The sequence below is a fragment of the Prunus mume genome, linkage group LG6, assembly GCF_029339155.1.
Source record: "Prunus mume cultivar Tortuosa linkage group LG6, ASM2933915v1, whole genome shotgun sequence".
Classification (NCBI taxonomy): Eukaryota; Viridiplantae; Streptophyta; class Magnoliopsida; order Rosales; family Rosaceae; genus Prunus; species Prunus mume.
Genome location: NC_142703.1, coordinates 11,906,201 through 11,931,373, shown reverse-complemented (window position 1 = coordinate 11,931,373; position 25,173 = coordinate 11,906,201). Strand labels below are relative to the sequence as shown.

General features: G+C 36.5%; 4 protein-coding genes and 2 long non-coding RNA genes across 10 annotated transcripts in view; 4 read left to right on the top strand and 2 right to left on the bottom strand.

The window, feature by feature from the left end:
- Positions 1-292: 292 nt before the first annotated feature.
- LOC148916079 (uncharacterized) lies at positions 293-1,594 on the top strand. The gene is made up of 2 exons (XM_089055056.1): positions 293-990; positions 1,168-1,594. The coding sequence occupies exons 1-2, from the start codon at positions 293-295 to the stop codon at positions 1,592-1,594; spliced, it is 1,125 nt and encodes a 374-aa protein (XP_088911182.1).
- A 358-nt stretch (positions 1,595-1,952) lies between these two features.
- LOC107882015 (protein ROOT HAIR SPECIFIC 17-like) overlaps positions 1,953-25,173 on the top strand; it is a 34,781-nt gene continuing 11,560 nt past the window's right edge. The window contains exons 1-4 of the mRNA XM_089055055.1: positions 1,953-2,125; positions 2,418-2,421; positions 2,856-3,045; positions 3,249-3,325. Of these exons, the coding sequence (XP_088911181.1) occupies positions 1,953-2,125; positions 2,418-2,421; positions 2,856-3,045; positions 3,249-3,325 (444 nt within the window). The remainder of the gene's footprint in view (positions 2,126-2,417; positions 2,422-2,855; positions 3,046-3,248; positions 3,326-25,173) is intronic.
- On the bottom strand, positions 5,529-15,752 carry LOC103343893 (TMV resistance protein N-like). Its single transcript, XM_089054410.1, is given in 10 exon segments — positions 5,529-5,716; positions 11,224-11,583; positions 11,710-12,896; positions 12,899-13,073; positions 13,175-13,450; positions 13,569-14,679; positions 14,777-14,855; positions 14,858-14,928; positions 14,930-15,284; positions 15,378-15,752. Coding segments are annotated over 9 exon segments (3,711 nt in total). The 5' UTR covers positions 15,262-15,284; positions 15,378-15,752; the 3' UTR covers positions 5,529-5,596.
- Positions 8,220-8,818, top strand: LOC148916078 (uncharacterized). The gene is made up of 2 exons (XR_016127861.1): positions 8,220-8,519; positions 8,703-8,818. It is a non-coding gene; the product is annotated as an uncharacterized LOC148916078 (long non-coding RNA).
- Positions 17,277-18,617, top strand: LOC148916077 (uncharacterized). Its single transcript, XR_016127865.1, has 2 exons — positions 17,277-17,393; positions 17,532-18,617. It is a non-coding gene; the product is annotated as an uncharacterized LOC148916077 (long non-coding RNA).
- Positions 18,700-24,375, bottom strand: LOC103334703 (TMV resistance protein N-like). Of its 5 annotated transcripts, none has more exons than XM_089054395.1 (7): positions 24,246-24,375; positions 23,587-24,137; positions 23,133-23,171; positions 22,446-22,946; positions 21,253-22,354; positions 20,859-21,134; positions 18,700-20,757 (listed from the first exon to the last, which is right to left on the bottom strand). In XM_089054395.1, the coding sequence occupies exons 4-7, from the start codon at positions 22,871-22,873 to the stop codon at positions 18,916-18,918; spliced, it is 3,648 nt and encodes a 1,215-aa protein (XP_088910521.1). In that variant the 5' UTR covers positions 22,874-22,946; positions 23,133-23,171; positions 23,587-24,137; positions 24,246-24,375; the 3' UTR covers positions 18,700-18,915. The 5 variants fall into 5 exon arrangements, with proteins under 5 accessions (XP_088910521.1, XP_088910522.1, XP_088910524.1 ...); XM_089054396.1 differs by having other exon boundaries at positions 23,619-24,137; XM_089054398.1 differs by lacking the exon at positions 23,133-23,171.

Below are 25,173 nucleotides of genomic sequence, written 5' to 3'. Positions count from 1 at the left end.
GAAATTTTACATGTTTTTTCAACTAAAGTGAAGAAAGCAATCTGTGAAGAAATTGGGGAATCAAAGTTTTGTATAATTGTTGATGAAGCGCGTGATGAATCCAAGAGAGAGCAAATGGCTATAGTGTTGCGATTTGTTGACAAAAGGTCTTATTCAGGAGTTCTTTTTTGGGCTTGTTCATGTGTCAGACACTGAGGCATTAACTCTGAAAAAAGGTATATACTCTATATTGTCTCATAATTCACTAAATATTCAAAATATTAGAGGACAAGGATATGATGGTGCAAGTAACATGCGAGGTGAATGGAATGGGTTACAAGCTTTGATTTTGAATGATTGCCCATATGCTTACTATGTTCATTGTTTAGCACATCGATTACAATTGGCATTAATTGCATCATCAAGAGAAGTTATTCATGTTCACCACTTTTTCACTAAATTGACTTCTATTGTCAATATTATTGGTGTTTCATGCAAGCGTAATGATGAACTGAAAAATGCTCAAGCTGCTGAAATTGAGCACATGATTGCAATTGATGAGCTCGAGACTGGGAAAGGAATGAACCAAATTGGCATCTTACAACGTGCTGGTGATACTCGTTGGGGTTCTCATTTGAAATCAATTACTAGCTTGGTAAATATGTTTAGTGCAACATGCATAGTTCTAATTAATATAATTGATAACGGAACTACTTATTCTCAACGAGGAGATGCTGATGCAGCTTATGAGGCAATGACTTCATATGAATTTATCTTTATCTTACATCTTATGAAAGAACTTATGGAGATCACTAGTGATCTTTGTCAAGCTTTGCAATGTCAATCCCAAGACATCATAAATGCCATGAATCTTGTTTCTTCCACTAAAGCACTCATCCAAGAATTAAGAGATGATGGATGGGATTCTTTGCTTACCAAGGTGAATTCTTTTTGTGAAGCACGGAACATAGATATCCTAGATATGAATGCTCGTTATGTTTGCAAGACGAGGTAGAGCTCGCCATCAACAAGATGATTTTACGATTAAGCATTATTATATGATAGATATTTTTTATGCTACAATAGATTCTCAACTTCAAGAATTAAATAGCAGATTTAGTGATCAAACAACAGAGCTGCTTATTATGGGGTCGGCTTTGGATCTCGTGAAGTGAATAAATCTTTTAGGATTGATGATATTCGTCAATTGGTAGATAAGTTCTATCCACAAGACTTTGAAGATCATGAGAAGATAGGTTTGAGAAGACAACTTCAACATTTTGAGAATGACGTCGTTAGACTTCCAGAGTTCAAAAACTTGTCAACAATTTCTGATCTATCTCAATGGATGGTAACAACTAGAAGATCAATGACATATCCACTTGTTTATAGAGTGGTTGTTCTTGTGCTTACTCTTCCTGTTTCTACAGCAACTGCAGAGCGATCATTTTCTGCTATGCGTATAGTAAAAACTAGGCTCCGTAACAAGATGGAAGATGAATTTCTCACAGACTCTTTGATTATGTACATTGAAAGGGAAATTGCAGAAAAGTTTAGCGTTGACTCAATCATAGATGGTTTTCGAGATATGAAAGAACGACGAGTGTTATTTTGATACCTAATTGAATAAACAATTATTTTTTGCCTTTAATTTTTCCAAACATTATTAAGGTTGAAAATTTGAAATTTTTTAATGTCTTGTTTGGTTTATATATTGGCCCCCCAACACATAAATTCCTGGCTCCGCCACTGCTTGGAAGCCTTGTTTATGGGCCGGGTCGGATCCTCCCGCTCTTGCGTCAGCATCAACACTACTTGTCAATACTCAGAAACGGCAGGGCAATTTGGAATTTGTAAAACTTTACATGTAAGGCTCTTCATTGATGTCTTGAATTATGTCATTCAGTAGTGACCTGTTTTATATAATTTGTATATCTGCATTATAATGAGATTGATATTCGGGGTTATATTGCATGGCGGACCTGTGCAGGCGCAAGGAGATGCACCTGCACCTCCGGTTGCCGGAAAAGTCCATTAGAGCAGCTGGAGTTGCACCTCTGCTTCAGACTAGAGACGCACGCAACGTGTTCGACGAAATGCCCAAACCACCTAGGCGCTGTGCTACAGCTGCTGCGCACAAAAAACTGTAAGACCTCCTCTTCTTTTCCTTCAACTTTCGTTAAGCCAACTTCTAAACCCCTTTTGCTTCACTCTCAAAATGCACACAAAACTTGTACTCAATTGGGCTCTGCAGAAGCTCAAAGTCCTTACCCGAAGAGGCGAAATTTCATCCGGGTATGCTGCATTTCTTCCTCAATGACGTAAATTACATTCAACTTTTAGTTGGTCCAATTGGGTTCTTCTCTAAGCAGTGTTCATTAGGAAATGCTACTATGAAACTTTGGTTAGAAGATTGTTTTTTTTTTTCTCTTTTCCAGCTGGGTATGTTTGATTTTGCTCCAATTAGTGAATTTTGGTCTGTGTAATTTTTTCCTTTGGCTGTCATTGTTAGCTTGTGGAACTGGAAGTTTCTACTTGATTATTATTCTGAAGTTATGCTGCAATTATGACATTATGTCAAGGTTTGAAGGACTAATATAGGGTAAGCGGTTGATAGTAGGCAATTCTACTTTTGAACATGTCAAAGCAGCAAAAAACTAGTTAGAAGCTTGATATAGTTGTACCTATTTGCTTTACTGTGGAACTATACAAATAGAAAAGAAAAAAAAAAGCAATTTGGTGTCTGTTTATAGATTATACTCCCTGTCCCTTGTTGCTGATTTTGATTATGATTTTACATGTATATTGTTTAAATTATAAGGATGTTTAGTTGTTTTCATTTTTTATCTTTTATTATTTTTTTTAATAGCTCTTAGCTTTTGAAAATTGCACCTCTCCTGAGAAATTCCTGGGTCCGCCAGGCAAGCAACCCTGACAAGGTAAGAAGACATGGCAGAAGCCCGCTAACTCCAGAGGAGGGTGGAGGGAGCTCAGGTCGAGATTTATGGAGCACAAGGAAATCGGATAAGTTCCATGGTTGCAGCAATGCCGCTGATAACTTTGCAAGTAAAGTATATCAGATATTATTAATTTTATTTATGCCCTTTTTTCTCCATGGTTGCAGTAATGAATAAGCTTTCAAGTTTCTCTTAACTTGCGGATGATCAGATATTCAGACTGAGATTCAATTAAAACTTGATAATTTTTCTTAATCTGGAATTGCTGATGCCTTGTTTTGTTCATTCCATGCACTAAATTTAATGTTGCAGCTGCTGATGTGAAAACACATTTGAATCGCTACTTGTTGATTGCTACGAGTGGAGGCTTAAACCAACAAAGAACAGGGGTGAGTTTCTTGATTGAGCTAGAGTTGCATAGTTTTCTTCTATTCAAGGCTTAACTTATTGTTCTCATTTGTTCATATAAAGGCTTAAAAGAACCTTGTGGTTATGCATTCAGATTCCAAATGACTTCTTTATTATTCTAATTGTCGATAGTTATTTCGTTTTGGCATCTGGTTATAAGTAGCTCTTGTATAGGACTAGTTGATAGGACTTTGTAACTTTTTCATTCCATGAGTTTCATTGATGAGACTGGCTTCTAATCATGCATGCTTTTGTTGCTGATTCTGTCTCTGATGCTTTGTTTCCTGATTCTGTTACGATAACTGATGCTGTTGTTGCAGCTTATATATCTTGAATGCTACTCTTGTTGTTCTGAAGCTCGACCAGAAATCGTTTTGGAAGGATTCCAGGTCAGTTTCAACATATCACAGTTAAAGAACTATTGTCGAGGTCAATGTAAGCAAAATAGTCAAGAGTATTTGTGTGTTATTTCGTGTATTTAGTGCAGCAACTTCGATGCAATCTTTGATGTGGACTGGTTTATATCATCTCTCGCAGAAGACGTTGAAATCATTAAACAGCTTCCAACAAAGGGAGGAAAATCAACGAGTCCATATACCGTGCGTGTCCCAAAGGAAGTGCAATGCAAAATGCTACCAGAATCGTTTAGTGCAATGCAAAATGCAAAGCAAACAGCTCAAATCAAAAGAAAATTTGAATTTCGTCATCTTGGGCATACAAAGCCCTCTTCTTTATCATCTCAGCATCTTTGCCATAAAATATACATCCCACACCTTTCCACCTCCACCTCGTCCCCCACCGGAAAGGGTTCGCGATGATAATTCAGTAGGAGGAAGTCAACATTGACCTCAGTAAAATGGTTGTAAATGCAATGGGGCTTCGAGCTTCCTCTATAACTTCTTCAAAGACAATATTATACCACCACACAAACACCTCATGTGAATCTTCATAAACAAAGGTTAGTTCATTTATTCGTGAATCATAAAACAAAGGATGGTTGACTTCATGGCTTTCACCATTGCTAGTTTTGAAGTTGTACTTGCATCCAATCTTCTGTGCAGCAAAGCCAACAACAAAAGATAGAGCAAAACCAAAGAAATCTGTGCTAAACCAATCATGAGGAAGCTCAATCTTTATTGAACATCCCTCACTTTGATGGCATTTGTCTCATTAATCACCCAAAGTTTAGGGGTGTATTCGGTGCATACTTTTGATGAATTTGAATGAAATTAAAAAGTCGAGGTATCTAATTTAGATTTTTCAAAAAGGGTGTTGTTAAATGAATTCTAAAACTAACTGAGTATTTGATCTAAGTACACCCTAATATTTAAAACAAAATGTAAAAGTAACAAAATACACCCTATTTGAATGAGTTTAATGAAAAGAAACAGATTAATCAGCCTAGGAATTAATTTCCAACTGTAGATCATCTTTTGAAGCTACCATTGATCATAGGATGAGCAATTAGTTCATTAAATTGGATCAATGGATATCATTGTCTACTGCTCCTTTCCCACTTGCTTTACAAAATTACATTGCCATATGGACTTGCTTTTGCTTCTGCTTTCTTTCTTTTCAGCAATAAGTTGTGTGCTTATGTTTGTTCTTTGTCCAATCAAGAAACTGAAAATTTTAGAACAAAGATCTAAACTTCCAATAAATGGTCCCACTGAATCTAGAAAGTTGCTGAGAGATTCTTGTATACATACTCCATTTGAAGTTTGTCCGCGATTATGAAATCTATTTTATTCGTTGCAGAAACGATTACCAGATTTGGTAATGCATCCAGTATTTTTATGTTTAGGTAGATGGGGAAGGGAAATTTGCTCTTATACAATGGGACAAGCATTCTGAAATATCATTCGATTACTTGACAGACACAGGCATGCATACAAGCACACACATCCCAGAAAAGGTATGCATAGACATGGAGAATTGTGCATGTGCTTTGAAGGGAATCTAGCCAGGGAAATGATTTCATAAAAGGAAAACTTGTTATTTTTTTATTCTCAAATCTTGACATTGATAAAAGGAAAACTGGATCATACTTATTTAATACTTGAATTGAATGAAGAAAATTACTAAACTCAATAGCATCCTTAGCCAAGAAGCTTGGCGATGGAAAGGGGGAAGGGTTAAAACAAGAAAGACATCCCTACGCCTAACAAACTCAGAAGCATCCTCAGCCACAAGGCTTGCATAACAAACAGCTCAAATAAAATGAATTTTGAATTTAGGGATATCGGCTTGATCTACAAAGCCCTCTGCTTTATCATCTCAGCACCTTTGCCATACAACAGACATATCCCACACTTTTCCGCCTCCAGAAGGGGTTCGTAGCTAAGATTCCATACGATGAAGTCAACATTGACCTCAGAAACAAGTTTGTAAAATGCAGTGAGGCTTTGAGCTCCTTTTACAACTTCTTCAAAGACATTATTATACCACCACACAAACACCCCACGTGAATCTTCCTCTCTTCGATGGACATTATCAGTGGTGAACAGATTATGCAAAGGATGTCTGATTTCATGGCTTTCACCATTACTAGTTTTGAAGTTATACTTGCATAAACAGCGCATATACCCATATTGAGCATTGCGAAGAACAAGAGATAGAGCGAAACCCAAGAAATCTGTGCTAAACCAATCACGAGGAAGCTCAATCTTCATTGAACATCCCTCACTTTTATGGCTGAACCAATTTGGAATTTCATTCCCAAAACATCTAATGGCAACAAAAGATCTCTTGAATAAAGATTCCTGTACCATGGACATCATAATTATTAAACTCGTGAAAAACAAAGAGCAACTTCTTCAACAGAAGTGAGTTCGACAGACAGAGTGTGTGCGTGAGAGAGAGAGAGAGAGAGAGAGAGAGAGACCTCATTTGAATCATATGATGGTTGTTCAATTTTGTCTTCTTTAAACTTTGACGACGCAGTTGCCATTCGCATAATTCTGAGCTGTGCATCACCCATTATGTTGCTTCGTGCATTCTCATCCAACTTTGGGCAACCAGAAAATATATGTTTCTCATAAAGCCTTTGAAAATATATATATTCGCCCCAACCTTGTGTGATTGTAGTGCTTGAACTAGACACAGTCTTCAGTGACGTGCAAGCACGTGCTTCAAGACATTGCAGTAATGGGGGGAGCTCTGGTAAAGATTCAAGGCTCTTGCAATTTATGAGGCACATATGAGACAGCTGAGCAGCTTCTTTGATGCTTGCAGGTATGTTCTTAATTTCGGTCCCACTTAGATCTAATTTTTGAAGCGCAACTAGATTTCCAATTGATGGGGGCAGCTCTTTAACCGCGGTACCTGATAAATTTAGAAATTGCAGATGTTCCATAGCCTCCAATATTTCTGGGAAGTGTTGAAAGTTATAGCAACCACTGAGATCAAGGCTCTCCAGATAATTCAACTTCCAAATGCTCATTGGGAGACTCACAAGGCTTTCGCAATTGATCAGTTTAATTGCAGTGAGACCAACAACAGACTCTATTGATGTATTCCTCAATTCTTTTACTGTTGTACCACTAAACGCTAGCAATGTTGTATTCCTGGCAATGTTTTCAAAGGCGAGGCGTATAGGCGAGGCGTTTTTAGTAGCGCTATACGAGGCGTAAGCCTTAAAGCGTTGAGGCGTAAGCCTTTTGAACATTAATTTATTTTAATAAGAAAAATTTATGAATAATACAATACGATTAAATTGTACAACTAATTCTTATTCGACCATAACAATTTTCTAAATATAATCAAATATAAGTATTAATTGTCATTCAAAGCATAATAATCAATCACAAAATATAAAATAATATTTATTCAACATCAAAACATAAAATTATATGGAACTTCAAATTACAGTTTATTATTGTCAAATTATACAAGTATGATGTATGTACGTAAAAAATAAATTTAAAAAAAAACTTACTTGCAATCAAAAGATGAAGAGAATTCTTGAAATTAATGGAATTATCTGATAAGGGTAGAAATTAGAGTTGTACACATACTATACAATATATATATATATATATATATAGTTCATGTGTTAATATATTAATTTAGAGAAAGACAAAAAAAAGAAAAAGAAAAAAGGGTAAGTAGAAAACCAACAGCCGATTGGAGAAGAAAAAAAGAAAGATATTAACTATTGTATTAAGTTTATTACAATAAAGGTAAGGAAAAAAACTGAAACTAGCGTGTTTTTTTTTAAAAAAAAAAACACAGATTCCAGGTGAAACGACGTCGTTTCACTTTAATATTGTTTTTAAAACACTGCAATCAAAACGACGTCGTTTCATTACAATAAACCTAAAATAAAAAAAAGGCAAGTCGTCTTCTTCGCGAAGTCATCTTCAACGCAGAAAATTTGCAGAAAATTTGCAGAGTCGCAAATTTCTTCCGGTTCAAAAGTTTCCAGATCTGATACGCCTTTATCCGCCTGGCCACGCCTTCTCACGCCTTTCTAGCGCTAAACGTGCAACTCGCGAAACAGCCGACCGCCTCGGGCGTTTTCCTCCCGCCTCGCGCCGACGCGCGCGAAGGCATGCCTTTGAAAACACTGATTCCTGGGAAGCTCCCAAAACTTGCAAAGATATTCGCAGCCTTCTACACTAAAAGAATTCGAGAGTTTCAGCTTACAACTGTTGCTTGGAAGACTCTTAAGATGTTCACAAAATTTAAGATCTAAGTGAGATATTTTTTCGTGAGACCAAACTGATGAAGGCAATTTCTTTGTTGCTGTCCAAGACAAATCTAAGAATTCAAGACTGCATGGCATCTCGGGAAGATTTTTGAGATTGTAGCACCGCGCAAGGTCAAGATAAGTAAGCTTGCTAAGATGTTGAAAATACGAAGGAATTTCAAATCTCTCTGTATGTCATTTTAGGGCTTCGGATTTTCGTTCCCAATTCTTGGTTTTCTGATTGCTCCGCTGCTCCTCAGGTACACGGTAGCTTGAGCACGCGGCACTCTTGATCTCATGGTCTGATCTTGGCGAATCGCAATTCGACGGTGGTGATGGCGTCGGCGCAAAACCAATCGGCAATTGTGGATCTCTTCGATGCTTATTTCCGACGAACCGATTTGGACCGCGATGGCGGGATTAGTGGCAGCGAAGCCGTCGCTTTCTTCCAAGCCTCCGGTCTCCCTAAACCGGTCCTTGCGCAGGTACTCTCTCTCCTCTCTCTTCATTTTGGTCGTATAAGCCGTCGCAAAACCAATCTATAGTTGTATTTATATCATAGTGTTTATGATTGTATATGTATAATGGTAGTGGTTGATCGGGCTTTGACGTTGATGGAAATGTGCTCTCAATCAGATTGTTTTGAATTTTTAGTCTTTTTTTGGCAGAAGCAGTTAATGTGAGCTCGGAATGTCCTAGTTCTCTGATGGGAGCTGAGCGCTTTCATTTTTGTATTACTGTAAATGCGGAATTGATTTTTATTTAGTTCATTTTCTTTAGCACACGTATGCGACTAGTTACATTTTTTTGGTTAATTCACGATCTGAATACAATTGTTAATGAACTTATAAATGCTGAAAAATACTTCAAACCAAGAAGTTAACACTCTTTGATCCCTTATATTTTTCTTTTATCATTTTTTAAATTATTTAGGAAAATTGAAATGATCAAGTACCATAATCACTTTGCCATTGACCATTAGGGTTTGTCGACATCCATGGGGAAGATAAGAAAGCGAGGAGGAAAGGGGATACAAATGTAAGGTGGGATGCTTTTAATTTTGGTAAAGGAGAAAACGCCCATGCCTTATTTCTTTATCGTTACAAAAATAAAACTGTACATCACCAATCTCATAAATAGAGAAACAGAGAAGAAAAAAAAACTACAAATCACACATATCAAATAAATTCAAATAGTCATAAATTTGTAACGTCAAACTAGTGACGTAGTTTATAACTCATTTCATCATTGCAATTTTATTATATGTGAACTATTTGATGAGTTTTGCAGCTTTTTATTTATTTATCGATATACGAGTTTTGCAGCTTAGTTGTTCATTGAGGTATATAAATGGCAATTAAGTAATACTTTGGGATTAAAAATTTATTTTTATTTGTGAAAAAAAAGGCTTGTTTTTATTGCGACAACGACTATATATATATATATATATATATATATCTCCTAAAAGCTTGCATAATTGCATGTGTCAAGTATTAAAAATAGTGGTGAGCATACATATTGAATTAACGTACTGAGCAAAAATATTTCCCAAAATGAATACTAAGCACAATGGACCATACATGTTAGCCGTAAATTTTATTGTAAGATTCACATCATGGTTACATGGAAGATTATCTCTAACATGACTCATTTTGCTTAATTTAGTCAACAAAAATGTAACCTATTAAGCTAGTTATATTTTTATATATAAACGATATTCTACTTTAATCTAATTTAAATTATAGGAAGTGGGATTCGAACTCGAATGTAGAGTAAGAAGCACATCCGCTATAGTCAATTGGGCTAAGCAAACGTATGCAACTAGTTACATTTTTTTTTTGTTAATTCACGATCTGAATACAATTGTTAATGAACTTATAAATGCTGAAAAATACTTCAAACCAAGAAGTTAACACTCTTTGATTCCCGTATATTTTTCTTTTATCATTTTTTAAATTATTTAAGAAAATTGAAATGATCAAGTACCATCATCACTTTGCCATTGACCATTAGTGTTTGTCGACATCCATGGGGAAGATAAGAAAGCGAGGAGGAAAGGGGATACAAATGTAAGGTGGGATGCTTTTAATTTTGGTAAAGGAGAAAACGCCCACGCCTTATTTCTTTATCGTTACAAAAATAAAATTGTAAATCACCAATCTCATAAATAGAGAAACAAAGAAAAAAAAAACTGCAAATCACACGTATCAAACAAATTCAAATATTGATAAATTTGTAACGTCAAACTAGTAATTATATGTGAACTATTTGACAAGTTTTGCAGCTTTTTATTTATTTATCTATATACGAGTTTTGCAGCTTAGTTGTTGATTGAGATATATAAATGGCAATTAAGTAATACTTTGGGATTAAAAATTTATTTTTATTTGTAAAAAAACAAGGCTTGTTTTTATTGCGACAACGACTATATATATATATATATATATCTCCTAAAAGCTTGGGGCAATGTTTATTATTGCCAATATCAGTAGCACTGAATACAATTTTTATTTTCATTTATTTATTTTTTGTCTTAAAAAAAACCAGTGAATGTTGAGCTGTCCGATTACAGCACAATCAGACAACTGAATACATTTTTGTCCCCATAATTGGTGGGAAAAAGTGTGAAAATTACGTTTAAAGTTGACCCAGAAATTCCATGATAAGCCAATCTTTCATTGACTTTGCTTTTGCACTAACTGAGAGGCCATTGCTCTGCACAAAAAAGGCCCCCAAACTCTGAAGTGATGACCAAGAGGCCCAATGTATTTAACCTTATTATAGATATGAGTTTCCAAAAATATCTACTCATTTATGCCCAGAGTCTCAAAATTACTTAAATGACACTATTAACAATTTAATACTTGAATTCAATGAAGAAAATTACTAAACTCAAAAGCATGCTTAGCCAAAAAGCTTGGCGATGGAGAGGATAAAGGGTTAAAACAAGAAAGACATCCCTCAGCCTAACAAACTCAAAAGCATCCTCAGCCACAAGTCTTGCAAACAGCTCAAATGAAATGAAATTTTGAATTTAGGGATATCGGCTTGATCTACAAAGCCCTCTGCTTTATCATCTCGGCATCTTTGCCATACAACAGACATATCCCACACTTTTCCACCTTCATCGCCTCCTCCTTGTCATAACGCTCAGTAACAAGTTTGTAACAAGTGGAAGTGAACATTGACCTCAGTAACAAGTTTGTAAAACGCAGTGGGGCTTTGAGCTCCCTCTACAACTTCTTCAAAGAAACCACTATACCACCACACGAACACCTCAGGTGAATCTCCTCTGCTTCCAGTCATTAACGGACTACACCAAGGATGGTTGACTTCATGGCTTTCACCATTACTAGTTTTGAAGTTGTACTTGCATATAATCTCCATATCCCATGCAGCAAAGTCAACAACAAGAGATAGAGCGAAGCCCAAGAAATCTGTGCTAAACCAATCACGAGGAAGCTCAATCTTTATTGAACATCCCTCACTTTTATGGCTGAACCATTTTGGAATTTCATTCCCACAACATATAATGCCAACGGAAGATTCCTGTACCATGGATATGGACATCATAGTTATTAAACTCGTGAAAAACAAAGAGCAACTTCTTCAACAGAAGTGAGTTAGAGAGAGAGAGAGAGAGAGAGAGAGAGAGAGAGAGAGAGAGAGAGATACCTCATCATCATAGCTATCATCTGAATCATATGATGGTTCTTCAATTTTGTCTTCTTTAAACTTTGACGACGCAGTTGCCATTCGCATAATTCTGAGCTGTGCATCAGCCATTATGTTGCTTCGTGCATTCTCATCCAACTCTGGGCATTCCAAAAATATATGTTGCTCATGAAGCCCTCGAGAAAATTTATATTTTTCCCAACCTTGTGCGAGTGCAGTGCTTGAACTTGACACTGTCTTCAGTGACGTGCAACCTTCTACTTCAAGATGTTGAAGCAATGGGGGGAGCTCTGGTAAAGATTCAAGGCTCTTGCAGTTGGTGAGGAACAGGCGAGACAACTGAGCAGCTTGTTGTTTGATGCTTGCAGGTATTCTCTTAATTTTGGTCCCCCTCAAAAATAACTCTTGTAATGAGATTAAGCAAAAGAGCTCATCGGGGACAACCTCAAGGTTCTTGCAGCGCTCGAGATCTAATTTCCGAAGCGCAACTAGATTTCCAATTGATGGGGGTAGCTCTTTAACCGTTGTACCTATTAAATTTAGAATCTCCAGATATTCCATAACCTCCGAGATTTCTGGGAAGTTTTGAAAGTTAAAACAAAACTGGAGATTAATTGCCTTCAGTGATGGGGGGAGCTCTGGTAAAGATTCAAGGTTCTTGCAGTTGTGGAGATCTAATTCTCGAAGCGCAACTAGATTTCTAATTGATGGGGGTAGCTCTTTAACCGCTGTATCTGATAAATTTAGAAACTCTAGATATTCCATAACCTCCGAGATTTCTGGGAAGTTTTGAAAGTTAGAACAAAACTGGAGATCAAGGCTCTTCAGAGATTTCAACTTCCAAATGTTCGTTGGGAGACTCAAAAGGCTTTCGCAATAATTCAGTTTAATTGCAGTGAGACCAACGGCAGACTCTATTGATGCATTAATCCTCAATTCTTTTATTGTTGAACGAGTCAACGCTAGCTCTGTTGTATCCCTGGGAAGCTCCCAAAACTCGCAAAGAGATTCGCAGCCTTCTAGACTAAGAGAGGGTTTCAGCTTACAAGTGTTGCTTGGAAGACTCTTAAGATGTTTACAATATGTAATATCTAAGTGAGATATTTTTTCCTGAGACCAAACGGATGAAGGCAATTCCTCTATTGCTGTTAAAGACAAATCTAAGAATTCAAGATTGCATGGCATCTCCCAAGGTCAAGATAAGTAAGCTTGCCAAGATGTTGAAAATACGAAGGAATTTCAACCAAACTTTGACAGTCATTCATTTCTATATGCTCAATTTTTAGACTTCGAGAGAGATTTGGGACTTCAGTTAAATGTGGGCTTCCACTGAGACGGATCCATTTTAAGTTCACAGGAGGACTCTGTAACAAATTAAACAAGAATTAATAACTTATTAGCTTGTAGATTATTACTTTCTCGGTCACATGTTATACAGGAACTAAAATAAGCATATATAATATACCTGGTCTTCATTCCAAAGTTGCCCCTCAACTTGGCCCCACGGCATATCAAGGACAAGAAGATTTTGAGCAGAAAATTTTGATGGCAAAGATTTCAAAGGATATCTGTACCAGTCAAGATATCTGAGAGAATTTGGAAGACCTAGAGAACCAATTAATGAAGTTGCGAGGTCCTCAAAAGAAAAGACACGTAGCCATCTCAGTTCACGCATCTTTTCGAAGTTTGCATATTCCATCTCACGCCAGTAAATGGATATGGCTTGAACATGTCCATCGGTCTGACAATCAAGAGCAACAATATAAATGTAAAATATAATATACAAAAAAAGTTTAATCAAAATTACATTTGTAGGAATTATCTGACTTTTTTATTGAAAATGTGAATAATTAAACTACCTGGTTATTTGCCAATAATTGATTGACATCCTTTGCCATGAGTAACCTACTGCCTTGTTCTTGAGCAATTGCCTTACCCATTTCTTCCACCAAATCATGCATCTCTATCCGTGCTTCTAACTTTTTTCCCCACCATCTATTGAAATATGAAATTGATATGAGAGACCTATCAATAAGATCATTGATTCCCTTTTTCCCACAGAAACCAGAACCATCTAATAATTCTTTAACATAATTCCTCTCACAGCCTTTATAAAAACATGCTATATCAAGAAATATCTCCTTCTCATGTTTTCCTAATCCATCGTAACTTATTCTCAACACTTGATTGATTTCTTCGTCTGGAAATTCTTTCACTTTTTCCCATTGATCTTCCCACTCTTGTTTGCTCTTGCAACGACGGAATGAGGACCCCATAACTTTAAGAACTAATGGAATGCCCTTAATATAATCCACCACCTCTCTTGACAACTCAGTGTAATCTGTTGTCGGAGACTTATTTCCAAAAGCATGCGAGTGAAAGAGCTCAAGACCTTCATCAGAACATAATCCCTCAACATTGTATATCCTTTCACGGTCAACTCTTTGCTCAAGTAGGCCTTGATCTCTAGAAGTTATAATGATTCGACTTCCTTGGCAAAACCGATCATCATCACCAACAAGAACTTCTAGTTGTTTTCGAGCATCCACATCATCAAGAACAATGAGCGCCTTTGTACGCCTGAGCCTATCTTGAATATGAGGTGGTATAGACGGAGTGTTGATATTTACATCTTTATCCTTTAATAAATCACGAACAAGTGTATTTCGCAACTGATGTAGTCCATTCGTTTGTTCTGAGTCCCCCCTGACATTTGCAAGAAAACAAGTAGCTTCAAATTTAGAGGAGTGCCTGTGAAATACAGCATCAGCAAGGGTAGTCTTGCCAATACCACCCATGCCCCATATACCTACACAGCAAACACCTGGTGAATCTAAGCATAATAAAGACTCAATTTTCTCAATTTTCTTTTCAATCCCAAACAGGCCCTTTAAATCACTTGACGATTTGCGATTCAATTTGTTCAAAACATCTTGAACAACTTTCTCAACAAAATCGGCCTCTGTCGTCCTGGCAAATATCGTTATGAAAGACAAACAATAGTATGAGTAGAGTATGAATCAAATAATAAAAAGTAGAAATTGATACAAATTAGAGAGTTAGTTACCCTGTTTTGCTGGAATAATGAAACCCAGACATATTGGCTGCTTCCTCCAAAGCAGCCCTCCATTCAACCACCTCATCCCTCTGCGCTTAAGTGGACGATCTTCAAGTGCATAAGTTCCCTGCTGTTTTCGTACATCGATGGATCTATGCGATAAAAATGGGTATAACAATCTGTCCATGGCTTTTCTTGCATCCAAGTATATGCACAAGTTCTTTCAAACACCATGTGGAAGAAGCGTAGTCTTTTGAGAAAATGACTAGTGCAATTTTCGATTTCTCGATTGCTTCTAGAAGGGTAGGTCCAATGTCGTCTCCTCTCTCAAGTCTGTTATCTATGTAGGTCTCAATGTTCTTCCGACCTAAAGCCGCATGAAGATGGCTGGTAAAAGTATCGCGTGTGTCTTCACCCCTGAAACTAAGAAACACATCGTACTTTTCTCGAAGAGGAGCAGGAAAAGGAAGAGAAGAAGAAGAAGAAGAATCCATATCCCTATCCAAAACCTGCAAACCTGTCAAAACATGCATATATGCAAATAATGATAGGTCCAAAAAATCTCCACAAATATAAGAGAGCTAATAATTAAGTTAGAGACAGACAGTACCTCCAGATCAAGAAAGAAGCTGCAGAGATATTAATCGCCTTATCAGCAAATATTAAGAAAGAAATAATTGTATGATTATGAAGACCTCAGAAAGAAGTGGTAGAGCTTATAGCTATATCATGTTTTGGCAATCGTACTAAAAGCAGAACGCGCTTTTGAGTTCCAGGATGAGATCTAGGTGGGAGTGGCAGCACAGACTTTCGCTTTTGAGCTGGAATTTTTCTTCAGTTCATCGCGCTTTTGAGTTGACTTCTACCTCCAGATCAAGAAAGAAGCTGCAGAGATATTAATCGTACTAGAAGCAGAACGGAAAAACAATGGAAATTATGAAAAGAAAAACGAAAGTGCAGAGGAATTGTCCAAGCATTCAAACTTGGATTAGTAAAATGACTAGATTTCATGCGCAATCAACGAAGAATATAGAAGTTGTTTTCTAACTTGAAGGATTAAGATGGACTATTCATATGAGATTGATATCTAAAACTATCCCCATTAATTCCAATGAATAGTCCATCCTAATCCTCTAGGTTAGAAAACAACACCCATACACTGGCCCATTCTCTAAGACTTGATCAATGGGCTGAGTTCAACTAAGGCTGGTCCAGGTTGTGGACAAGGTTCTTATTTTAGTTTTAGTAATTTATTTCTATGTAAATTGAGGAAAGAAGATTCGACTTACAACCTTCATTTATTTTAATTTGCAATTATCTAATTCCATACCTCAGAATCTCAGATTTTCCATGGTTTCCAGCTAAGCCAGACTTCTTGGTTCTTTTTTGCTTCTTTTGATGGTAGCCTGCTTAGGGACCTGATTGGTAACTTGAGGGTTGAAATCCACTTCGTTTGTCATTTATAGATCTGCAGTAAACATATACAACAATCAGCAAATCAGATCTATTAGGTGAGTAAAAGAAACACAAATAGAGACTTTGTTGGCAAACCAGCAATGTTGGTGGTGGTGGTGGTACTTCAAAACGGAGGACTCGAGAGAAATGGTTGCTTCGTTTCATCTTGTTTCTTCTCTAATGAATACTCTACGTGGGAAAGAGTTGTTTCGTTTTCCAAGACCCAGGCACCAATTAAATGCCATGTTAGAACTTTTTGGTTTTTGGATTGTGAAAATCTAAGTATTTTCTGTCGGGTGGCATGCATTAGGGTCCAATTAAAGGCCAATTAAGACAAGCCACGTTTAAAGCAAGTTTTGAGCAAATTGTTTGTGTTGCTTTGCTTTTTTGTTTTTTTAATCCTAAGGTGGATGACATTAATCTATTGGAAAAAAATATATATATATATATATATATTGTTAGAGAAAAACAAGACTATATATTTTTTACCAATAGTCTTAAATTAATATACTCCTATGTTTAGCATATATGAATATATGAGTACTGAAATAAAATATATATAAGACTTATAAATAAATAAAAATTAATTATAATTAAAATTCGGAATTTTCCAGAAAATACTGGAAAAATCAGATCCTTTTGTAGTTCGGAATTTTTCGGACCAGAATTTACAAATACATTATGTCCCATGTCTCTTGACCGAGATTTGGTGATTCACTTTGTCTCATGTCGTCAATTTCATCCAAAAATATAGTAACTTTGATGACATTGCAAGTGAAGGACCCACTTTTATGTTGATGTGTTAATACAAATAATAAAAAAGTCCTTAAAATAAGAAAACATTAATATTCTTAATAAATATTTTTACAAGATGTGGATGATGTTTGCATATATTAAGTAGGCATCGAACGCTAATTTTGCTTTCCTTTTTTTTTTTCCTTGGAGGAGACTCAACCTTGTTTCTTAATAAATATTTTTGGTACATGGGATGGGATCATGGGAGGGCAAAAAGCTTAAATTGAGTTTCTTTCCCAACAACCGGCCACTGAATAGAATATTAGAAGCCTTGTTTATGGGCCGGTTCGAATCCTCCCGCTCCTGCGTCAGCGTCAACACCACTTGTCAATACTAAGAAACGGCGACGTTTGTGTTCCATTGCTCTGCATTTGAGGTAATTTGGAATTTGTAATACTTTACATGTAAGGCTTCATTGATGTCTTGAATTATGTCATTCAGTAGTGACCTGTTTTATATAATTTGTATATCTGCATTATAATGAGATTGATATTTGGGGTTATATTGCATGCAGGAAAGCAACCCTGACAAGGTACGAAGACATGGCAGATGCCGCTAACTCCAGAGGAGAGTGGAGGGAGCTCAGGTCGAGATTTATGGAGCACAAGGAAATCGGATAAGTTCCATGGTTGCAGCAACGAATAAGCTTTCAAGTTTCTCTTAACTTGCGGATGATCAGATATTCAGACTGAAATTCAATTAGAACTTGATAATTTTTCTTAATCCGGAATTGATTGATGTCTTGTTTTGTTCATTCCATGCACTGAATTTAATGTTGCAGCTGCTGATGTGTTTCTTAATTGAGCTAGAGTTGCATAGTTTTCTTCTATTCAAGGCTTAACTTATTGTTCTAATTTGTTCATATAAAGGCTTAAAAGAACCTTGTGGTTACGCATTCAGATTCCAAATGACTTCTTTATTAGTCTAATTGTTGCTAGTTATTTCGTTTTGGCATCTGGTTATAAGTAGCTCTTGTATAGGACCAGTTGATGGGACTTTGTAACTTTTTCATTCCATGAGTGAATAGTGATGAGACTGGCTTCTAATCATGCATGCTTTTGTTGCTGATTCTGTCTCTGATGCTTTGTTTCCTGATTCTGTTACGATAACTGATGCTGTTGTTGCAGCTTATATCTTGAATGCTACTCTTGTTGTTCTCAAGCTCGACCAGAAATCGTTTTGGAAGGATTCCAGGTCAGTTTCAACATATCACAGAAAGAACTATTGTCAGAGTATTTATAATGTTATTTCGTGTATTTGGTGCAGCAGCTTCGATGCAATCTTTGATGTGGACTGGTTTATATCATCTCTCGCAGAAGACGTTGAAATCATTAAACAGCTTCCAACGAAGGGAGGAAAATCAACGAGTCCCAAGGAAGTGTAATGCAAAATGCTACCAGAATCGTTTAGTGTCTGTTCTTAATAAAAAGCTTGTAAGCGTCTTTCAGGAGGCGTAAATAGAGTCCTATTTAGATTTTGAAACTTGCAAATTAAAGCTACTGGAACATCTTTTGCTGTTTTCATTTTTCTTTTCATTTTCTCTGATGCTTCTTGCCATAAGGCACGAATGTTTATATGAAAGGAAGTTTAGGATTTTTCACTTCTTCTTCAGGCTTCACTCTCTTTCATTTTCTCCAATTTCTCCCCTCGCTCTTCTTTTAGTACGTGTTCTATGATAGGCATTGAATCCAACGATGGCCCTGCTTTCTTCATCTCCAGAAATCCAATTGATGTACAATTTAATACTGTTGACTTTTTAACAATTGAAAACTTGAAATCAATGAAGGAAATTACATGGCTTACATGGGGCGTTAAAACAAGAAAGACATATCTAACCGTAACAAACTCAAAATCAAAAGCATCCTCAGCCACAAGGCTTGCAAAGCAAACAGCTCAAATCAAAAGAAATTTTGAATTTCGTCATCTTGGGCATACAAAGCCCTCTGCTTTATCATCTCAGCATCTTTGCCATACAACAGACATATCCCACACTTTTCCACCCCCACCTCGTCCCCCACCGGAAAGGGTTCGCGGTGATAATTCAGTAGGTTGAAGTCAACATTGACCTCAGTAAAATGGTTGTAAAACACAGTGGGGCTTCGAGCTTCCTCTGCAACTTCTTCAAAGACATTATTATACCACCACACAAACACCTCATGTGAATCTTCATAAACAAAGGTTAGTTCATTTATTTGTGAATCATAAAACAAAGGATGGTTGACTTCATGGTTTTCACCATTACTAGTTTTGAAGTTGTACTTGCATCCAATCTTCTGTGCAGCACAGCCAACAACAAAAGATAGAGCAAAACCAAAGAAATCTGTGCTAAACCAATCAGGAGGAAGCTCAATCTTTATTGAAGATCCCTCACTTTGATGGCTGAACCATTTTGGAATTTCATATCCCCAACATCTAATGGCAACCGAAGATCTCTTGCCAAAAAATTCATGTACCATGGATATGGACATCATAGTTATTAAACTCGTGAAAAAAATAGACAGAATGAGTAAGGCAGACAGAGTGTGTGCGTGCGGTAGAGAGAGAGAGAGAGAGAGAGAGAGAGAGAGAGAGAGAGAAAGAAAGATAGACAGAGAGACCTTCTCTGATTCATCATGGAAATAATCTGAATCATATGATGAGTGTTCATTTTTTTCTTCAATTTTGTCTTTAAACTTTGACGACGAAGTTGCCATTCGCATAATTCTGAGTTGTGCATCAGCCATTATGTTGCTTCTTGCATTCTCATCCAAGTTTGGGCAATCAGAAAATATATGCTCCTCACGAAGCCCCCGAGAAAATATATATTCTTCCCAACCTTGTGTGATTGCAGTGCTTGAACTTGACACTGTCTTCAGTGACGTGCAACCTTCTGCTTCTAGACATTGCAGCAATGGGGGGAGCTCTGGTAAAAATTCAAGGCTCTTGCAATCCCTTAGGCACAGGCAAGACAGCTGTGCAGCTTGTTTGATGCTTGCAGGTATGCTCTTAATTTTGGTGCTACTCAGATCTAACTCTTGTAATGAGGTTAAGTAAAAGAGGTCATCAGGGACAACCTCAAGGTTATTGCAATCACCGAGATCTAATTTTCGAAGTGCAACTAGATTTCCAATTGATGGGGGTAGCTCTTTAACTGATGTACCTGATAAATTTAGAAACTCCAGATGTTCCATAGCCTCCAAGATTTCAGGGAAGTTTTGAAATTTGGAGCAGCAACTGAGATCAAGGCTCTCCAGAGATTTCAACTTCCAAATGTTCGTTGGGAGACTCACAAGGTTTCTGGAAGATAAGAATAATGTCTCACTCAAATCTAGCACTCTTGTATTCGTGGGAAGCTCCCAAAACCCGCAAAGAGATTCACAGCCATTTAGACTAAGAGAACCCGAGAGTTTCAGCTTACAACTGTTGCTCGGAAGACTCCTAAGGTCTCTACAATATGTAATATCTAAGTGAGATATTTTTTCGTGAGACCAAACTGATGAAGGCAATTCCTCTATTGCTGTGTCAAATAAAAGTAAGACTTCAAGATTACATGGCATCTCGGGAAGATTTTTGAGATTTGTGCAGCCCCCAAGGTCAAGATAAGTAAGCTTGCCAAGATGTTGAAAATACGAAGGAATTTCAACCAAACTTTCACAGCCCCACAGATCTATATGCTCAATTTTCAGACTCCGAGAGAGATTTGGGACTTCAGTTAGATGTTTGCATTCATTAAGACAGATCCATTTTAAGTTCACAGGACTCTGTAACAAATTAAACAAGAATTAATAACTTATTAGCTTGTAGATTATTACTTTCTCGGTAACATGTTATACAGGAACTAAAATAAGCATATATAATATACCTGGTCTTCATTCCAAAGTTGCCCCCCAACGACGCTGGACGAAATTTGAAGGAAAACAAGATTTTGAGCAGAAAATTTTGATGGCAAAGATTTCAAAGGATAATCGTGCCATTCAAGAAATCTAATAGAATTGGGAAGATCAATTGATGGAAGAAAATGACTGACACGTAGGAATCTCAGTTGATACATCTTTTCGAAGTTTGCATGTTCCAACTCCAAGTGTCGGGTTTTAGAATCAGACAAGTGAAAGGATATGGCTTGAACATGTCCATCTCTCTGACAATCAAGAGGAAAATATAAATGTAAATATAATATACAAAAAAATATTTGAACAAAATTACATGTATAGGAATAATCTGACTTGTTATTTGTAAATGTGAATATTACTACGTACTTGGTTATTTGTCAACACTTGATAGACATCCTCAGCATTGAACAACCTACTACGTTGTTCTCGAGCAATTGCCCTACCCATTTCTTGCACCAAATCATGCATTTTTATAAATCCTCTTGACAGCAAATCTTTCCGTTGTACTTTTGAAATTGATATGAGAGACCTATCAATAAGATCATTGATTCCCTTTTCCCCACGGAAACCACAACCATCTAATAATTTTTGTACATAATTCCTCTCATAGCCTTTATAAAAACATGCTATATCAAGAAATATCTCCTCCTCATTTTTTCCTAATCCATCGTAACTTATTCTCAACACTTCCTCGATTTCTTCGTTTGAAAAATGTTTCAAATTGTTCCATTGGTCTTCCCACTCTTGTTTGCTCCTGCAACGATGGAATAAGGACCCCATAACTTTAAGAGCTAACGGATTGCCCTTACTATAAACTATCACCTTTTTTGACAACCCAATATAATCTGTTGTTGGAGACTTATTTCTGAAAGCATGGGAATGAAAGAGCTGAAGAGCTTCATCAGAACCTAATCCCTCAACATTGTATATCTTTTCATGGTCAACTTTTTGCTCAAGTAGGCCTTTATCTCTAGCAGTTATAATGATTCGACTTCCTTGGCAAAACCGATCATTATCACCAACAAGATCTTCTAGTTGTTTTCGAGCATTCACATCATCAAGAACAATGAGCGCCTTTGTACGCCTGAGCCTATCTTGAATATGAAGTGGTATAGATGGAGTGTTGATATTAAAGGAGTCCTTTAATATTTCACCAAGAAGTGTATTTCGCAATTGTTTTAGTCCATCCGTTTGTTCTGATTTCTCCCTAACATTTGCAAGAAAACAAGCAGCATCAAATTTAGAAGACTGCCTGTGAAATACAGCATCAGCAAGGGTGGTCTTGCCAATACCACCCATGCCCCAAATACCTACACAGCAAACACCTGTTGAATCCAACCATAATAACGACTCCATTTCCTCAATTTTTCTTTCAATTCCAACCAGGCCCCTTAAATCACTTGACGATTCGCGATTCAATTTGGTCAAAACATGTTGGACAACTTCCTCAACAAAATCGGCCTCCGTCCTGGCAAATATCATTATGAAAGACGAACAATGGTAAGCATGAATGAAATGAAAATAAAGTAGAAATTGATACAAGTTAGCGAGTTGGCTACCCTTTTTTGCTTGAATAAGGAAACCCAGACATATTGGCTGCTTCCTCCAAAGCAGCTCTCCAGTTGGTCACCTCATCCATACTGCGCTTAAGTGGACGATCTTCGAGTGCATAAGTTCCCTGCTGTTTTCGTACATGTGATGGATCTATGCCATAAAAAATGGGTATAACAATTTGTCCATAGCTTTTCTTGCATTCTAGTATATGCACAAGTTCTTTCAAACACCATGTGGAAGAAGCATAGTTTTTTGAGAAAATGACTACGGCAATTTTCGATTTCTTGATTGCTTCTTTAAGGGAAGGTCCAATGTCGTCTCCTTTCTCAAGTCTGTTATCTATGTAGGTCTCAATTTGCCTCCGAAGTAAAGCCGCGTGAAGATGGCTGGTAAAAGCATCGCGTGTGTTCACCTCTGAAACTAAGAAACACATCGTACTTTTCTTGAAGGGGAGCAGGAAAAGGAAGAGAAGAAGAAGACGATGAATTCATATCCGTATCCAAAACCTGAAAACTTACAAGTCAAAGCATGCATATATGCATATATATATTCATAAAATATGCAAATAACGCTAGGTCCAAAAATTAGCTTTGTGCATATTCAGTAAATGATAAAGGAAATTAAACAACTAGTGGCACTCAAGAGATTTTGAAAATTACCAACTGAAAAGAATAAGTGAAATCTACACTTACATATCAGAATGCTGTTTATCATGCGCCGAATCAGCTCAACTGTAATTATAAAAAAAAAAATTATATCTCAACTGCCTGCATTGTAAGTGACATGATTATTTTCTTGTCATAATAGTAAATGTAAGCTCATCAAAATTTTGGAGGCTCGTATGTTAGTTTCAATATTTCTTGTAGCCGACCAGATTACTAGGATCGTTCTATTCGTCTGTCAAAGCCTTTGGCTTGAATCAAATTACTTGTCTATTATCTTTCAAATTATTGTGCAGCAAGGAACAGGGCCAAAACTCTACTTCCAGAAATCGAAAATCATCGACCCAAAGCCAAAACTATGTGGATTTCAAATTTACAAAACATCCAATACCCAATTCTCAAGATAAGATTTTTCATTGACTTACCTGATAAGGTAGCGGAAAAACAAGAAAATATCAGAGAAATATAAGGAAAAAATTGGTACCTTGACAGAAGGAGTTATGGATATTGGCTTACACTAAAAAACTGGACTGGTGTCTTATTGCAGAATAATCTCTGATTTTGAATCATCGGAAGCCGTCTTCTCCGCTACCTCTTTCTTCAGCGGTTGAGCTTTCAATTTGCGGAAGCTTCCCTCTCCACTCCAACTCAACTAAAGACAACGTTTTTTTCATTTTCCTTTTATTTATTTTTCTGGTTTTGCAAATCTCACGTGACCTCCACGTGCTCTGAACAAAAATAGACAAAAAGAAAAAGATAAACTGCCGAATTCCCTCATCCAACAACAAAAAACCATCGCTCTCTCACTTTCTCTCTTTGGGAAAAACTCAATCGCTCAAACATCAAGGAATTCTGCTTCAGCTTCAAGTTGCAAACCACTTCCTAGGCCTCCACTGTATATGTTTCTTGCAATTGAGAAACTTCTGACAATTTTCTTTCTCTTCATCTCCATTTCACCATCAAGCTCCAAAGATTGTAGCACTGAAATTGAGCTATTAACCTTGTTCTTGTAAGCAATTGCTGCCTTCACAAATTCTTACAAAAACCCAGAAAAAATAAAATCAATAATTAACCTCTAGAATCCCATATCAATCAAGATCAAGGGATTTTTTATTTTTTATTTTTTAAAAGTAGGTAAGATACCTGATAAGCAGATGGGCAAGCAATAATTAACCTCTCGCAATTTTTATTATATGCGAACTACTTGACGATATACGAGTTTTGCAGCTTAGTTGTTCATTGAAATGTATAAATGGCAATCAAGTAATACCTTGGATTAAAAAAATATTTTTTTTAACAGAAAGAGGGGTTGTTTTTGTTGTGACAACGACTATATATATCTCCTAAAAGCTTGGGGCAATGTTTATTATCGCCAATATTTCATTAAATTTTTTTTTTTTGGGTCTGAAAAAAAAAACAGTGAATGTTGAGGTGTCCGATTACAGCTCAATCAGACAACTGAGTGTAAATTTTTGTCCCCATAATTGGTGGAAAAAAGTGTGAAAATTACATTTAAAGTTGACCCAGAAATTCCATGATAAGCCAATCTTTAAGTTTCTACGAGCACAACAGTTGCATTTAATGCATCCATCGACTATTTGTCCTATAGATTGATGATTCTAACGTATAGATTTTTTAAAATAAATTTTTTGGTCGCTTTATCGAAAGAATTCGACTTTCACGCTTTCTTCCTCTTGATATAAAAGGAAACTTGTTATTTTTTTTATACAAATTTATAAATAAACTCAATCCTAAACATGTATTTATAAAAAAACCCAAGCACTATTTAAACATAGAAACACACCCAAAATCAACCCCAAAGTCAACTTTTTTGGTGTGTTTATAAATGGGTTTTGAGTGTGTGTAATGATGGGTTTTGGGTGTGTTTATAAAGTGTTTTGGGTGTTGGGTTTTTTTATAATTTCAACCTCCATTTTGGGTGTTTTAGTGAAACTGCCTTTTTTTTAATCTCAAATATTTACATTCCTTATCCATCAAACCTTGATAGCTCTAAATATGGGAGTTGGATTGGATCATACTTATGTATAGGTTAGGACTGATGATAATTACT

Coding starts and splice junctions, on each gene's coding strand:
- LOC148916079 (XM_089055056.1), top strand. CDS start 293: ATGCGAGGTGAATGGAATGGGTTACAAGCTTTGATTTTGAATGATTGC. Junction 991..1,167: donor CGTTATGTTTGCAAGACGAG/GTAGAGCTCGCC, acceptor TAAATCTTTTAG/GATTGATGATATTCGTCAAT.
- LOC103334703 (XM_089054395.1), bottom strand. CDS start 22,873: ATGTGTTTCTTAGTTTCAGAGGTGAACACACGCGATGCTTTTACCAGC. Junction 21,135..21,252: donor AAGTGTTGACAAATAACCAA/GTACGTAGTAAT, acceptor CTTGATTGTCAG/AGAGATGGACATGTTCAAGC. Junction 20,758..20,858: donor AACTTTGGAATGAAGACCAG/GTATATTATATA, acceptor AATTTGTTACAG/AGTCCTGTGAACTTAAAATG.